This window comes from Aethalodelphis obliquidens, unplaced genomic scaffold (assembly GCF_003676395.1).
Source record: "Aethalodelphis obliquidens isolate GAN/ISIS:26980383/991018 unplaced genomic scaffold, ASM367639v1 scaffold31, whole genome shotgun sequence".
NCBI classification, from domain to species: domain Eukaryota; kingdom Metazoa; phylum Chordata; class Mammalia; order Artiodactyla; family Delphinidae; genus Aethalodelphis; species Aethalodelphis obliquidens.
In genome coordinates, this window is record NW_020837975.1 from 18,073,185 (window position 1) to 18,089,457 (window position 16,273).

General features: G+C 40.8%; 1 protein-coding gene across 2 annotated transcripts in view; it reads right to left on the reverse strand.

Moving 5' to 3' along the window:
- Positions 1 to 2,097: 2,097 nt before the first annotated feature.
- PTCHD4 (patched domain containing 4) overlaps positions 2,098 to 16,273 on the reverse strand; it is a 175,333-nt gene continuing 161,157 nt past the window's right edge. The window contains exon 3 of one of the 2 annotated variants that reach the window (XM_027126816.1): positions 2,098 to 4,007. In XM_027126816.1, coding sequence (XP_026982617.1) covers positions 2,374 to 4,007 — 1,634 coding nt within the window. In that variant the 3' untranslated portion in view covers positions 2,098 to 2,373. The remainder of the gene's footprint in view (positions 4,008 to 16,273) is intronic. The other variant, XM_027126817.1, reaches the window with a different exon arrangement.

The window sequence follows — 16,273 nt, forward strand, 5'->3', positions numbered from 1 at the left end:
AATGGACTGATAGTTAATGGAATATCTCGGCTGATGACCTCCCATTTTTGAAAGGGATGTAAAACACATCTTCACAAATGATGAGTAAACTGTGAAAGAAGAGTCCCCCCGATGCCACCAAAAAACCCAATGCCTCAGAAATTTCCACTTCAGATATAAGGTCATGGGCTGCAGGTCTGCTAGTGCCAAATACCAGTTCATCCTAGTAGAGCAGCTCAGGAGGCAAAAGGCTAGGGTTATCTGTGACATGACTTTACAAATAATGTACAAACAAAAATGCTATATTATGGCCATTATTTTCCATACTCGATCTATTGATAGTTTGCCCATATGAACACAACTGAAAGGACATGGATCACTTCTAATAGAAACTCAATAACCTCAAGGTAGGACAAAACAAACTCCATTTAATAAAATAAAATTTGGTGAAAGGTTTTTCATTGTAGAGACAGTTCTCCTTTCCCTTAATATTCCAGTAAACTCTTTATTTGTAAAAGCATGCCCGTTTTGTTGTTTCATTACTTCATTAATCTACCAACTTCATTTCTAAACACTGCAACGAGACTGGAATGGCTGGTATCTCTTTTCTGAACGTGAGTCCAAAAAGTCTTTTGGTTTGTTTGTTTGAGATTTTAATATTTTAAATTCAATTAAAATATGCAACCAAAGTTGGTGGGAGACAGTAGCTCTCCTCCAGGTAGAAGAGCTGACTAGCAGATTTCATAATCATTGGACATTTGTTCAGTCCTACCTGAAAACTAAGTTATTTTACTGCCTGGCACGGGAAAAGGCATTTTCTAGTAATTTTCTGTGACAGGAAGCACACCATTGATCCAAGGAAGCACCCAACAGACTGAGTCTATCTGCTGGGGAGCAGCTGTAAATTTTAATACAATGAAAACATTTCCCTTAGTACTGTTTCTGAGAGAGAATTCAGCAGCAGTTACAGTTGATCCGTCACCTGTGGAGAACGACGATCACCCTAGGAGTCCTGCCAACTGACAAGCACTTTTCAGGTAACAAGAACAATGATATTGCAAGAAGCTACAAAACAATATTGCAGTAGTTATAGCGACCACCACTATAGTGATTGTGGCCTGGGTTAATGTTCCAAATATTAATGCAAGAACACACTAGACTTGATAGGTTTAGAGTATTTTCTTTACACTAAGAACCAGCTGGTAACACATGACGAGTGGTGATGCTCTGTTTACTCTATTTCCTTCTATAACAAGTTTCCTAGTTATGCCCACTTTCTCCTATGTTAATTATCTATATTCCATGGTAGTATATTTTCAACATCTAAAATGAGAATACTGTAACTACGGAATACCTCAACTCTCTCTCTCACACACACACACACGCAGTCTTGTGCAACTTTACACACATTTGTATGAACAATGCATGTAAAGTGCTCCTTTGCAGTGGGTGAGCTCCCTAAAAGCAGCTAAATCAGTCCTCCCAAATACAGAGAATCATTAAAAGCCAATGAAAAGCCACAGTAACTATTTAGCACTAACGTGAGATTTTAAACCTTGCCCACGTGGTAATTAATTCAAATGCCTTTTGCGTTCTTTGCTAAGTCATCCAAAGCAAGAATCTCAAAGATTGACAAACATGATACGTGAATCTAATGGGCTCACGTCTCTGTTTACTTTGCTTATTGCACAGATGAACAGTACTCTTGCTGCAACACTTGAATCGATTTTGAATGGCCATTAATGCGTCTACATTTGGCTAAGGCTGGTTTGACTTTCTAGAGAAAGGCCAGCCGGTCTACAAACGGGCACCTCCCTCCACACAGATGTCAATGTACACTAAAGACAAATCTAAGTATATGTATATATGGCACATACACATATATACGCACACTTAAAATGAATTGGGAAGTGCTTTGGCTTAGATGGGATTAAATATGTACTTCCCAAGTGCATAGGTTTCCTTTGACCAACCTGTTCAAAAAACAAATATGAAAACTGTCATGGCAATTTTGACATTTCCTATGTCTTTTCCGCTATTTGGAGGCCCCCATCTTCTCTACTCCATCTCTCCTAAGCATTTTATTTTTAAAAGCAGTTGGCTCCTTTGGCCTTCTAACACTCCATTGATTCGTCCATTCCTTGGAAGAGCTCTAAGGTCACATCCAGAAACTTATCTTTAGTGGAGAACAAGGTTGCAAAGAACATTTTCCCCTTCTTTGAGTCCTTCTTCCCCCCCAAGAAGTAGACACCGTGATGTGTCATGAATAATTCACTCTTGATCTGACTTGCCTTGCTACCCCTGGCCAGCCCAAGCAGCTGAGGTCTGAGCTTTGCCTGCCCTGCATCATTGTGCAATACTGGAAAAGAAAAATAATCCATTAGTCTACACCCTTCAGACTGTGGTGACGTGATCAGGGTTCTCTTGAATTTCTATGCATTCGATTTCCTCTCTCTCCTTCCGTTTGGCGCGTTTCTTTTTCTTGTGGTGCTTTTTGGAAGGGGGGAAAAAGGTTAGGAACACAGGTAAGATAACAAAACAGTGCAGAAGTGTGCAACCCCCCGTGAGCAGCAAGCATTTGAACAGTGTGAAGGTCAGGTTCGAAGGCACAAATAGGAGGGGGACCAACCCAATAAGAAAAGAAGTAACATTTTGCAAAATGGCTGTCCCATGCTCTTGCAGGGAGCTTTTTATACATTGTGTTCGGGTGTGCTCAGTTGCTAATACAAACGTATAAAGCAGTGGTGCACAGTGGTCAATGGCGAAATTTAAAGTGTAGATAAGGCACAAGATAGAAATGCAATCCATGTCGATGTTCCATAATGTCATTAAGCCCAGAACGCCCAGCTCAATTGAGGTGACGCTAAGAATTAGCCAGAAGTTTCCCAGAGGGTGGATCACTAGGAAAAAAGTCAGGATTAACACCAGGAGAACACCAAAGCCTGCAATCAGAACAGGCACTGTGACAGATAAGCTGTAATGGTCCGTGAACACAAAGGAGGGGTTGAACACGATGAAACGGATGCTCTTTGACAGCGACAGGGGCCTCAACTTTTCCAGCACTTCTATGACTTCCTTCTGCTTGTCTCTCCTAGTCCTGGCCACCAGATACAAGCGAGAAGCAATGATGTTGTTTTCATCTCCTGCCTTGGAGAAGATGATATCGTTTCGAAAATGCTGGAATTCTGGCTTTTTTAAAAATGAACTTTGTAGGACACTGATAAAGTCACTCTTGTTATTGGCACTGATGTTGCTCACTTTCAGGAACTGGTAATACTGCTCCACCCAGGACACTGCAGTGAATCCACTGCAGAGTCTCCGGAGGTCCTCCTGGACACTGCTGTTCCAGTACTCGAGGGGCTCGTAGACATAGAATCCTATCACGGGGCTGTAGTTGCTGAAATATTTCTGCTGAACCATGGCATAAGAGACGCTTGGGGAATCACTGGCTAGTAGATTGATGATGTTGGCTCCGTCACTGATCTGCAAGCACCCCATGAAGGAGAAGGAGGCATAGATGAGATAGAGGATGACAACAAATGGCTTCACGTAGATATTGGTAATCCATTCATTGTAATGTTCACGGAGGAAGTGCTGAATAAAGTGGTGCTGGTAGGGGTTCGTCTCATGATGGGATGTCTGTTGATGCCCATCACTCATCACTGTCTGGAACCACACAGGCTTGCGGTCCAGGTATTCTGCAGAAGGGATCTTACAGCAAAAGATGCTGTGGTAGCGGTTTTGCTCTAGTTGGCCAGCAAAGACCAGACAGGAGCCAAAGAAGGAGAAAATGTAGAAGTAGTTCAACAGGATGGAGACACACATGTTCTGACAGAAGACCTTCACAGCCTCTATGTTGGTGAACGGGCTGGCACCCATGCCAAAGGTAATAAAGTACAGGGAGCTCGTCATGGTATAGGTCACCATCACATCCGAATAGGCATCTGCTACCCTGTCTTTGAAGGGCAAATTCTCTTTGGTTCTCCGCCATCCAGACAGAAGCTCAAATACTCCTTTTGTTCCATGACCTAATTTAAAAAAAGAAGGAAAAGAAGAATTGTTTTCATTCCCTCCTATGGTTCAAGCAAATTCCTTATCGGTTATCTATGCTCAACAGTACTGCATACTCTAATCTTCAAAGTACTATGATACTCCTATCAGGATCTCAAATTTCAGTTACATAGCAGGATATGTTTGGTTCATGTTTCTACTTCAGCAAAGTCCAAACTTATTGGTATTCTGGGCAAAATGAAGCATTTATTGTCTGTTCCATTAATCTGACAAATTGTAAATGTAATGTGACATTGTTTTGTGATTTTTTTCCCCCTGCACACATATTGTCTCCCTAAATGGATACTAAGTTGTCAAGGGCAGGGGCTGTTAGTCACCCATCTTCAAATGCCCCTCAATACCAGTTCAGTGCTTTATCAACTGATGTATTGACTGACAGTCCCTAACCTTCATTTCAAACTGACTTACATGCTGATTTTGGAAATTATAAGATGATCTTAAACACTTAAAAATGGCTTTAAATTGATTTTACAATGTTAATAATCTGCTAGGTAGCCAAACAGCTTAGAAACCAATTCCTATAGATTTGATTAATTAACATTGGATATGAGTCAAAAAACTCTGCCAGGTCACATAGAACACAGGGCAAGACCTTCAGGGGGAAAGATCATAGCAGGCATTTCCTCACAGAGCTTTTATTCACACAGAGTGGGTGATGAGTAAATGTTTGACTGCTCCATTAAAGTGGACGGAGTGTGCTTTTTCTCTTTTTCTTTTTTTTGCGGTACGCGGGCCTCTCACTGTTGCGGCCTCTCCCGTTGCGGAGCACAGGCTCCGGACGCGCAGGCTCAGCGGCCATGGCTCACGGGCCCAGCCGCTCCGCAGCATGTGGGATCTTCCAGGACCGGGGCATGAACCCGTGTCCCCTGCATCAGCAGGCGGACTCTCAACCACTGCGCCACCAGGGAAGCCCTAAAATAATTCTTTAATGAGAGCACTTCTCTTCTGAAATGAAGACTCTTGGTATCTTTGTAGTCACACGGGGGGAAAGGTTACCTGAGGCTATGGCTAAATTTGGCTTGTCTCTGCTTTTGGTCACTTTTTTGGAGCATTAGGTACATTATGGAGGCCAGGTTGTTACTTTATATAGTACAAAGGTCTTACGTGTGGGAAGATGAAGCTAAATCATATGAGGTCAAATAATCACTCTAACGGTAAAGACTGAAAACACAACTTTGGGGCTGGCATGTTTTATCCCATTCATAGGCTTAGATATTTTACAGGGTGTTCCTAATAATACTCACTCATTTGATTTTCACCATAGTCTGGTCACCTCCCAGCAGTTCAAATCTATTACCTGCTCGAGAGTAGTCCTCTCACTCCCCATCAACCTGCCTATGATCAGTCTTACTTTCCAAGTTTTGTTCATGCTATTTTCTCTGCCTTTCAATACCTTCCTCTTGTTGCTGCTTATATTGAAATTCGACCCATCAGTCTGTTAGCTCAGTTCTCTTCTTTGTCTTGAAGCTGTTTCTGACAATTCCAGACATACTGATTTTTTTCTGTTCCTTAAATTCCTATTGCACTAATTAGCTACTCATTTGGGCACACTAACATGTGCTGTTTTGCTCTGGAACAAAATGGTTTTCTCAGGACGTGGTCTATCTCTTTGGTTAGACTGCAAATCCCTCAAGGTCAGGGAATGCATTTTATGTTACTTTTATACTCTGCAGAACATCTGACAAAGTGATAGATGCCCACTAACCTCTCAATGAATTAAATCAACTATGACTCTCAATTCCAGTTGGGTCTAGAAAATGTACCTTTTAATTACTAATTCAAAAGTTTATTATGATCTTTATACCTATATTAATTGTGCCCAGAAGAGATATACACTTTTTTTTTTTTTTTTTTTGGTACGCGGTCCTCTCACTGTTGTGGTCTCTCCCGTTGTGGAGCACAGGCTCCAGACGCGCAGGCTCAGCGGCCATGGCTCACGGGCCCAGCCGCTCTGCGGCATGTGGGATCTTCCCGGACCGGGGCACGAACCCATGTCCCCTGCATCGGCAGGCGGACTCTCAACCACTGCGCCACCAAGGAAGCCTGAGATATACACTTTTAATTCAACTCAACCCAATATATATTTATTAGAATTTGCTACCATGAGGATCTGTGCTAGTCAATATATAAAACATAAAGGTAAACAAGAAACACAATCTTTTCCAATATCTGTCAGTCCAGAGGTCATTTTTACTTGGGTAATTCTGAGCCTGAGATCATAGCTTCTAATACAAATGAATTTTAGGAACTGTTCTGTATGTTGTAAGATGTTTAGAAGCATTCCTGGCCTCTACTCACTACATGTCAGTAGCACACTCCTCAGTTGTGACAATCAAATATGTCTCCAAACATTGCCAAATGCTGTTTTGGGGACAAAACTGCCTCCAACTGAGAATTATTGGTTTAGTCAAAAGAAAAAGAGATATTATACACACACACACACATACACACACACATTTTAATCACCCTTTTCTGACTATAAAAATAGGACATATTTCCATCAAAAATTTTGGGAAAATGGAGAAAATAATGGTGAAAAAATTATTCCATAGTCCCATAACACAGATAACTGCTGTTAACAATTTGGTGCATTTATTCTAGCTACGTATGTATGTACGTATTAAGCTTTATCTATCTATCTATCTAACCATCCATCCATCCACCCTTCCATCTTTCCAGACAAATAACTATAATTATTTCACAGAACTGGCCTCCTACAAAGAGAAATTAGGGTTTGGGGTTATCTTGTTGCTCTGTCCAGTTGGCCTGTCGACAACGGAGATCCCGTTTTCTAACCTCTGCAGTGTTTTCCCTCTTGGTTTCTTACTATTCCCTTTAGTTTTCATTCTGATGCTAGAACCATTTTTTTAACATCTCTGCTCACTTGAAAGAATCCTTAAATCTCTACATAGCTTTTTAAAAGGAATTGTATTCACTATTTTTCCACCCTTACTCCGAGAGTCCTATTTCAATTCAAACAATACACCTGAAAACAAGGCACTAGTATCCATGCAAAAGACAGGTGGCCCACCATCTCAGAAGATGAAGCATGGAATATACACAAGTGTGACTTGCCCCACTGAACAAAGACCTGAACTGATTCCATGATATTACTCCCTGGTACCCTAGTCCTGGCAGTTCTTTGCTTCTGTCTGATTCCCACCAAAATCCTTAATCCTCACCGAAGGCCTCAGTTTGTCTTATGAACACCATTCATGCTCCTGAGTGGTGATAGACATATGTAAGCAGCTAACAGACTTGAAAGGAAGGCTTGCATTCTTGTTAAGTAGAGATGTATGCTGTGTACTGTGAAAATACAGTTGATTCTTTCTGAGGGGTCAGAAAATCTCCAAAAGGTGTTACTAGGTAGAGGATGATGTCAGTGGTGATCTAGACTGATGGAATAACACGAATAAGGGCAAAACCCTTATTAATTAAGGGAAAGTAGTTTTGTTTTTGATGTTTATAATTGAATTTTTTTTCTCTGCAGAGATAATCTATTGCCCAAATTATACACTTTATTTAATGTTTCAAAAGATGACTGCCAAACACTGATCATGATTTCCTCCCACTATATTAGTATATATTTGCAAATTATATTAGAATAATATGACAAGTATCTCACCTGGGACATTATGGGATAACTGACATTTGTCTTGATAAAGTTTCATGAAAGAAAAGAGAGAGAGAACTCTTAGGAATAAAAGTGATTTGGACAGAATTGGAACTGGGAGAAAAATTCAAGGAGGAAAATGAATAGAAATAAAAGATCTGCATGTATATGTGTGTGTATTGAATATTGCAAAAGTCTTCAGGGATGTTGCTGGGGGGACCTCTTTCTAAATGAAAGCAAATGGAAGAATTGTGCAATAACAAGGAAAACTTAGCTGTCAGCTTACTAACATACCCTATTTAACAATAATTTAATAAGTTCTGCTATTTGCAATTGAGAAATGAGAAAATGAAGAGTGTGTCGATTCTTTCCCTAGCCATGGCAGTGCAGGTGAGCCAGAGGAAATATTTTAAATGATTAAAATTAAAAAAAAAATTTGTTACCAAACAAAACTCATTTCAGTCCTAAGTGAGCTGAACAATATTCAGAATTAGTTATAATTCGATCTGAACCTCAAGCAATCACTCTACAACAAGTAAAGATGACTTCTAAAGTGAGATGGATCTTCTTGAGAACTTATTCCAGCCCACATTTTACAACATTTCTCTAAACTCCTGCACTTCCCATGTAAACTTCTACACTATGATTGACCTGACAGTGCTGTAGGAAATCTCTCTGGTTCACTGCTAGTCCGGAAGTGACTTCTTTCAAAGCAATGATATTCTTCTGCAAATCTAATACAGATTTTACAGTTGCCACTTTAATACCAAACCTAACCTCTCCAAAATCAAGAATTCCAAAGAAAATAGTTTTAACAAGGATCAAATCCAATCAGAACTAATTGTAACTGACCCAGTTAGTTTCCTACTGGGTTTTCCTTTGATACAGTTATTGCTCTAATAAGCTCCTTCTGTGGGGCTTCTAATTCTTTCTAATCTGCCGAATTAGAATTCTCTTCTGAAGACGTACTGGTGGGTCTTCCTCTTCACTTGAACATGTTAAGCCCTCAGCAGGTCATGAGAGTTTGACATCTCCTGTTTCAGCGACATGAAAAATAGAGGTGAAAATAATACTCCACTCACATCTCACTCCAGAGAAAACTTTCTGCTTTCCCTTAGCCGTTATTTCTGCTTTGGTTAATTAACTATGTGTTCAGCAGCTCTGTTGGTGGAAATCACCATTGAGCTCAACTAGAAAAGCATTTTGATTTTTTATTGGGTTCTTAGGCTATGTGATCCTGATGCCAACCTAATGGATGAAAAAACAAAATCCCAGTCAACTGAACCAGTAAAGCAGCTAACAAAAAAATCGGGATTTTTTTTTTTGTGTGTATTTTTTTGCGGTACGCGGGCCTCTCACTGCTGTGGCCTCTCCCGTTGCGGAGCAACAGGCTCCGGACGCGCAGGCTCAGCGGCCATGGCTCACGGGCCCAGCCGCTCGGCAGCATGTGGGATCTTCCCGGACCGGGGCACGAACCCGTGTCCCCTGCATCGGCAGGCGGACTCTCAACCACTGCGCCACCAGGGAAGCCCAAAATCGGGATATTGAATCAGCATTCTGAGTTGTCAGTCACTGGTCTGGCATTATATGGGATCCTTATGCATAGTTCTTTCTCTTTAGTTGGCTGATTTCTATGTATATTTTAAAGATACCACTTAAACATGATCTCATCCCTAATGCTTTCCCCTTCCCCTCTTCACCTCTAACTCACCCACTTAGAAGCCTCCCCTCTGTGTGCCAACACATTTCTTAGTGCTTACTACCACACCCAACTGAAATTGTCCATTCATGGGACTGTATTTCATGTAAGTCCTTATAAGGTCCTTACCATCTAGGGCAGGTACTTATCTTTTCTACTTTTGTATTCCAATTATTTGGCACTTACTGGTACTCAGTAAATGTTTGTGAAACTAAATTGGCCTTGATCTGCCAAAATCTGTCTAGTTTTCAAGATATGTTTAAAGTTCTTGTCATAATTGTTATTAACAGCCCTGTATTCAGTATAAGATTTAGTGAAATATAGTTTGCCCCTCAATTTACTGAGAAGGGAATTTGCCAAGTGCTTCTGTGGCAGAGGCGGTGGTAAGTATCAATGATGTTCAGTTACAATATTAGCACATAATTCATTCGTTCGGCTGGTTCAGCATTGTAAATGTCTAGAGGGAATGGAATAGGAAATTAAGAAACTTGCTCTAAGTTGCTAGTTGCAGGGTAGAAATGGGTCCATAAGGCACTCCTGTGACCTGACAGATGATGAATTTTTTAGACATTTTCTAATCCCCATGATGTCTAACTTAGCGGTGGTTATCAGTGTGTCTTTGTAGACTGACTACTTTTAATTAACTCTCATCTAGAATAAATAGGTGATTATCAAGCTCCATTCATAAAGGACGGCCAAGGCTGTTGCACCTTGGTACCTACGTAGCCCACAAAGACATAGGTAGGAAGTTATTCAGCAGGAATGCTCCAAGTTGCTCTCTGATGGGGCATATTTGATGGTTTTACGTGTAAACCTGTGGCGTGCAGTGAGGGAGGGTCTAGCTTCATATTACCCTTAAGCATTTCTCCTGAAGTGCTCCCACCCCCGTATGGAATGAGGCAGCGAGAAGGAAAATAAGGAATTCAGAACGAATCTGAACAGATACTCATCCCTTAGCTCTTAGCAGGAGGTTAGAGGACTTTATCATGTCTCTAATAAGAAAAAATGGAATCTAGTAACAGATTCTCATTGTATGATTTTCAGAGCTGTTATATACTTGACACATATCTCAACGTATAGAAAAGAGCACGTAGTCTCATTCCAGAGTTTGCATTCCATCATTTTTGACAATTTATTTTGTAGTTCTATATAAAGTTAAAATTTTAAAAATCCAGTATGTGTGTTTATTCATATGCATATGTGTATATACATGCACATACAGATACATACATATACACATGTATATATATTGAGAGAGAGATGTGTGTGTGTGTGTATGTGTGTGTGTATATATATATATATATATATATATAGAGAGAGAGAGAGAGAGAGAGAGAGAGAGAGAGAGAGAGAGAGAGAGAGAGGAGATGGGAGCGTTCTAAAGCTCACAGACTATTAGCCAAGATTTTAATACTCAAAGTGGGGAAAACTAGGTAAGTCCCACTATTTGATATTGTGATTAGCAGCACATTCCCCAGAGCCAGAGTTTAAATCCTGGGTTAAATCAGAGTTTAAACTGCTTGACTTTAAATTCTGGGTCTCCTACTTCCAAGTTCTGTGACCTTGGGCAGGTTGTTTTTTAACCTCTCCATGTCTCAAGTTTTCTCATCTGTAAAATGAGGTGACAAGAGAAGCCGCCTCACGGGATTGTTCTGAGTTTTAGATAAGTTAATACATGGGCTTGGCACACAGGAAGCACTCCACTGAGTGGAAAAGCTCAGTGCTGGCAACTCCAGGGTATTTACCATGGAGAACATTCCAAGTCATTTGACTTGGGATGCCAGCTTCTGAATGCAGCCTGGTTCCTGCTCTCTTCACCACCACAGCTGACTTGGCTTTTGGAGGGAACTCGGGGGCTCTCTTTTCAGATTTCCTTGCCGCAGGGGCTCAGCGTTGCCGAGAGCTGAAACTCTACTGCAGAGCCAGCGCACACACGGTGGCTTGCTTTCTTGTTCTGTCCCTCTTTGGTATTCCCATTCAGGGAGAGAAAAAGACTCCCAGGAAGCTTTTCATTTTCTTCTCAATGCTTTCCGTGTCTTCTAGTTTTATGAAAGGAATATACATTATGTTTGAGAAAGGAAAAAGCAGCCCTGATAGCTGGGTGCTGTCAAGTAGGTCTTGGTGTTGCCAGGAGCTGGTCTGGCCCTCACAGTTCGGCTTAGTATTGTCCTGTTGATGACACAGATGGTCTGGCAGAAAAGCATCAGACAAGATCACTTTGTGACCGGGATAGATTGAGACAAAATAATACCACTCCATAATCACGACTGAGCACAAACAAAATGCAAACATTGTCCGAAACATAAAATAGGCCAAACATCCTTTTATCAAGAATAGTAGGATTGGGCTTCCCTGGTGGCGCAGTGGTTAAGAATCCCCCTGCCAATGCAGGGAACACGGGTTCGAGCCCTGGTCCGGGAAGATCCCACACGCCGCGGGGCAACTAAGCCCGTGAGCCACAACTATTGAGCCTGTGCTCTAGAGCCCGCGAGCCACAACTACTGAGACAGCGTGTCACAACTACTGAAGCCCGCGTGCCTAGAGCCTGTGCTCCGCAACAAGAGAAGCCACCGCAATGAGAAGCCCGTGCACCGCAACGAAGAGCCACGACTAGGAAAAAGCCTGTGTGCAGCAACGAAGACCCGACGCAGCCAAAAATAAATAAAGAATTAAAAAAAAATAGTAGGATTGATTGCTGCTTCTTTACCAATCACAGTTTAATCTTGGTCTGGTTTCCTTGCCTTCTAAGAATTGTTAAGGTAACTGATCATGGATTTACCCTCTCTTCCTGACAGGACCCAACCTTGCTGCCTTCAACCCTCTTCCAAATCACCTAATACTTGCAAAAATCATATACTAAGTCCATTCTAATATCTTCTTCCAAAAATGCTTCATAATCCTCAGAGGTGTGTGTTCTTCCTCATTGCAGTGAGTCAATAAACCCAGATTTGTTCAATTATTGTAGGAGTCCTGGTGGTCTTTGGTTGGAGGACATTGATATTTTATAATAAATATTTTTGGAAAATGAGAGAAATTAAACTTCCTTTATTGTTGACTTTATAAATTGACTTCTTTGAGTGTAGGAGTTAGAAGTGTGGGAGCTAGAACAGGAGCATTGGATGAGAGTTAATTCCTGGAGGATTTGAATTTCCAAATCATGTCACTAGTGAAAGGGATGGTGTTCTGGTGGAAGTGGTATTTTAGTTGTATTCTCACTAAAAAGAGAAAGCCAGATGGGCATATGGGAAGTGGCAAGCTGTTCTGAAAGGAATATAACATGGCTGTTAAAATCGGAGAAGTGGGGAGGAGCCCCGTGGATGAAAAAGTCATTGCTTCAAGCAGAGAAGAGCAATGAATGGGAGAACCGGGGCGGGGCTGAAAATCTTACAACTGTCAAGAGAAGTGGATTGGTAGCTCATAAACTAAACACAAGCATATGCTTAAAAGAAATCAAGACCTACAATAAGAGATCATGTAAAAGAAGAAAATAATAAGTATAAGAACTTGGAGGAAGGAAAATTAAGATAATCTAAGTATTTATTGAGCTAAAGGCATTCAAAGATTGGTTAGAATAATCAGTTCATTCATTTGAAGGCCATTTCCTGAGCGCCGCCCATTAGGAAGATACGGTAAAATGTCATCGCTTTGAAGTTTAATAACTCCCATTTGTCCCATTTGAAAACCATATCATATCCACATGCCTGAATTTAATGGTTCATTAATTACAAGCTTTGGGGATCTCTTATCCTACGAAGAGTAGAAGTGATGATGACTTAGGATTTCTATAACACCAAGAGCTGGAGAATGCTTTTAAAATGCTTTTAAAATGCTTTTAAAATGTCTGATTCAATCATTAAGAAACGTGTTTGAAATGGAAGGAATCTTACTGAGCAAATTTAAATTATGCACAGTTTTGTTTTCTTATAAATACCATTCAAAAGAAAATCTTCAAAGTTGTAGCACAAATGCTTGATAAAAGCGTAATGCTTTAAAGAGCAAGTTTTCCGGGAGCATCCTTGAATGTTTTGCTGCCTGTCTTAACCAGTGAAGATAAATTTAACAACCCATGAACGAGAATTCTCTCTGAACAGAATGGCCTGAAATCAGTGGAAACTCAATTAACCAGGAAGCTCAAGAATTGGATCATCTGATTATTTGAAGTCGTTAAATTAATCAACCAGAACTTCCTTTCTGATTCCGCTTTCATTGGTTGATTAGCTTTATGGGAGATCTTTCTAAAATGTATTAGACTTGTATTCCTCTTCTGCATCCAGTTCTGGAAAAAAGGGATTATTTGTAGCAATTAAAATGATGTGCTCTGGAGTAACAGATTTTGCTTCTAGTTCTGGCACATCATTTTGTGATGTGTGGTATGGGGAGAATTAGTTTAACTTCTGTGTATTTCACTTTCCTAGTCTGGAAAATAGGGATTAAAAAGGTACCCATTTTAATGGGCTATGTGAAGATGACATGATACAATAGTTGTAGTATGCTTAGAGCAGGCCTGGGATCCAGGAAGCACTCAATAAATGTTAGCTTTTATTATTTATTAAATAATATACTTCAGAGTCATCATTTTATCATACGTCATTTTATCAATAATCAGGAGGCAATTTAGCATATTGGTTAAAGAGCTGAGTTCTGCGGGTTTAAGCTTCCATCTATTAGATGTGTGACCCTGGGCAAATGAAAGACTCCATGGCTAGATTTGCCAATCTGTAAAATGGAGAAAACAGCAATTCCTGCTTCAAAGGATTGCTGTGTTAAAGGAGACACAGACACATGAATCCCTTTATAAATACCTGGCACACAATCAGGGTTCCCACAAATGATAGCTAGTATTGAACAGTAGTATATAGTTGCAGAAATGTGGGAGTTTGGATTGAATGTATACCAGGCCTAGAGAAAAGTTCAAAAGTTTTCTTCTCTGATGATTATTTTGAAATTGCCTGTTCTGTCCTTAAGAAGTTCGTTGTGAAAAAATGTTGATTAATAAAAGACTTTAGTTAACTGGATCCAACTAATTGCAGCATTCCTTCCATGTGTGCTCTCATTCAGGCTAAGTTAATAGAATCGTTCTCATCTGGCAGGAAAGAAGCTGAAGAAGAGCTTTTCAGCCACTGTTTTATTCTGCAGCTCACAGAGCAAACCAGACTCCCGTCTAGGAGCAGAGCACAGTAGGGCTTTGGGGCAGTCTGCTGAGTTCCAGCGGCCCCCGGCGGTGGGGGGGGGGGGCTGGTGCAAGGACACCATTTCCTAGAGGGTCCTCTCTAAGTGAGAGAACTGCTGTCATTTGAATACATCCCTGATGAGTACAGAGTCCCTTTTCAGATGAAAAGGCGCTCTTCTCACCATATTTCTCTGTCATCTGTCCCCTTTTAGCGGTCCACAGCTTAACAGCTTTAACACAGCACAAATTAATCCACGGGAGTTATCTCAGAAAAAGTTAGATGTTAATTCTCAAAGGCAGGGGATCAAGGACAGTGGCTGGGCAGATAGCAGGGTGGAAGAGGGGCCCTGAGTACTGGCTCTTGTGTTAATTCCCCGGGTTCCAACCCCAGCTACATCACTTCATACCCCACACCTTCAATAGCAACCTCTCCGTGTCAATTTCCTTATGCGCAGAGCAGGAAATGCAAGCCCCTACCTGATAGTGTGTCGCTGACATTAATGAACGAGATAATCCACATAGAGTGTTTACCACAGTCCTTGGCACATATTAAAAACTCAATAAATAGTAGGCGACACTTTTTATTTATGGGTGAACATTCATTTGGAGTCTTAGCTACGTGCTCACAGTATAGTACAGCACACTGCTGTGTTTCATTCTTGAAGTCATCAATAGAAGTGACAGTTAATCATGATAACACACCAGGCCACCAAACACAGCTTCAAGGGATGAAAGTTGTAGGAAACTCTTATTGCCCTCTTGGGATAAATCTTACTCCTTTCTGTCTTGAGAATTCTCATGGACTTTGTCCTGCCCATTCCCATTAGGCAAAGATTAATCAAGAAACAATCATAAGAAAGAGTCAAATGAAAACCCTCCCAGATAGCTATGACTCTGAAACAGCTAACTGGACCTTGGGAAGGATGATTTTTGGCCATGCGACCATCTGAAAGTTCTAACCCTTAGAGACGTATGAAAACCTAGGGCTATTTCAGCAATTACAAAATTAAAAAACTAAAACAAACAAACAAAAACCAAAACAGGTCCACATTATTCTTTTTTTTTTGCGGTACGCGGGCCTCTCACCGTTGTGGCCTCTCCCGTTGCAGAGCACAGGCTCCGGACGCGCAGGCTCAGCGGCCATGGCTCACGGGCCCAGCCGCTCTGCGGCTCGTGGGATCTTCCCGGACCGGGGCATGAACCTGCGTCCCCTGCATCGTCAGACGGACTTCTCAACCACTGCGCCACCAGGGAAGCCCTAGATGGAATCTTTTGATGTGCAAAAGTTTTTACTTTTGAGTAAGTCCAATTTATCCATCTTTTGTTGCTTTTGCTTTTGGTGTCATATCTAAGAAGGCTTTGCTTAACCAAGGTCATGAAGAGTTACTCCTACATTTTCTTCTAAGAGATTTATAGTTTTAGGTCTTTCATTTAGGTCTATGATCCATTTTGAGTTGAATTTTACTTACAGTGTGAAGAAGTCCAACTTTATTCTTTTTCATGTGGATATATAATTGTCCCAGTATCATTGGTTGAAAATATTATTTTTCCCCCATTGGATTATCTAGGCATCTTTGTCAAAAAATCAATTGACCATAAATGCAAGAATGTATTTCTGGAGTCTCAATTCTATTCCATTGACCTGTATGTCTATACTTGTGCCAGTTCCACTGTATCTTCATTGCTGTAGCTTTATGTTAAATCTTCTAATCTATGAACATGGAATGTCTTTCCATTTACT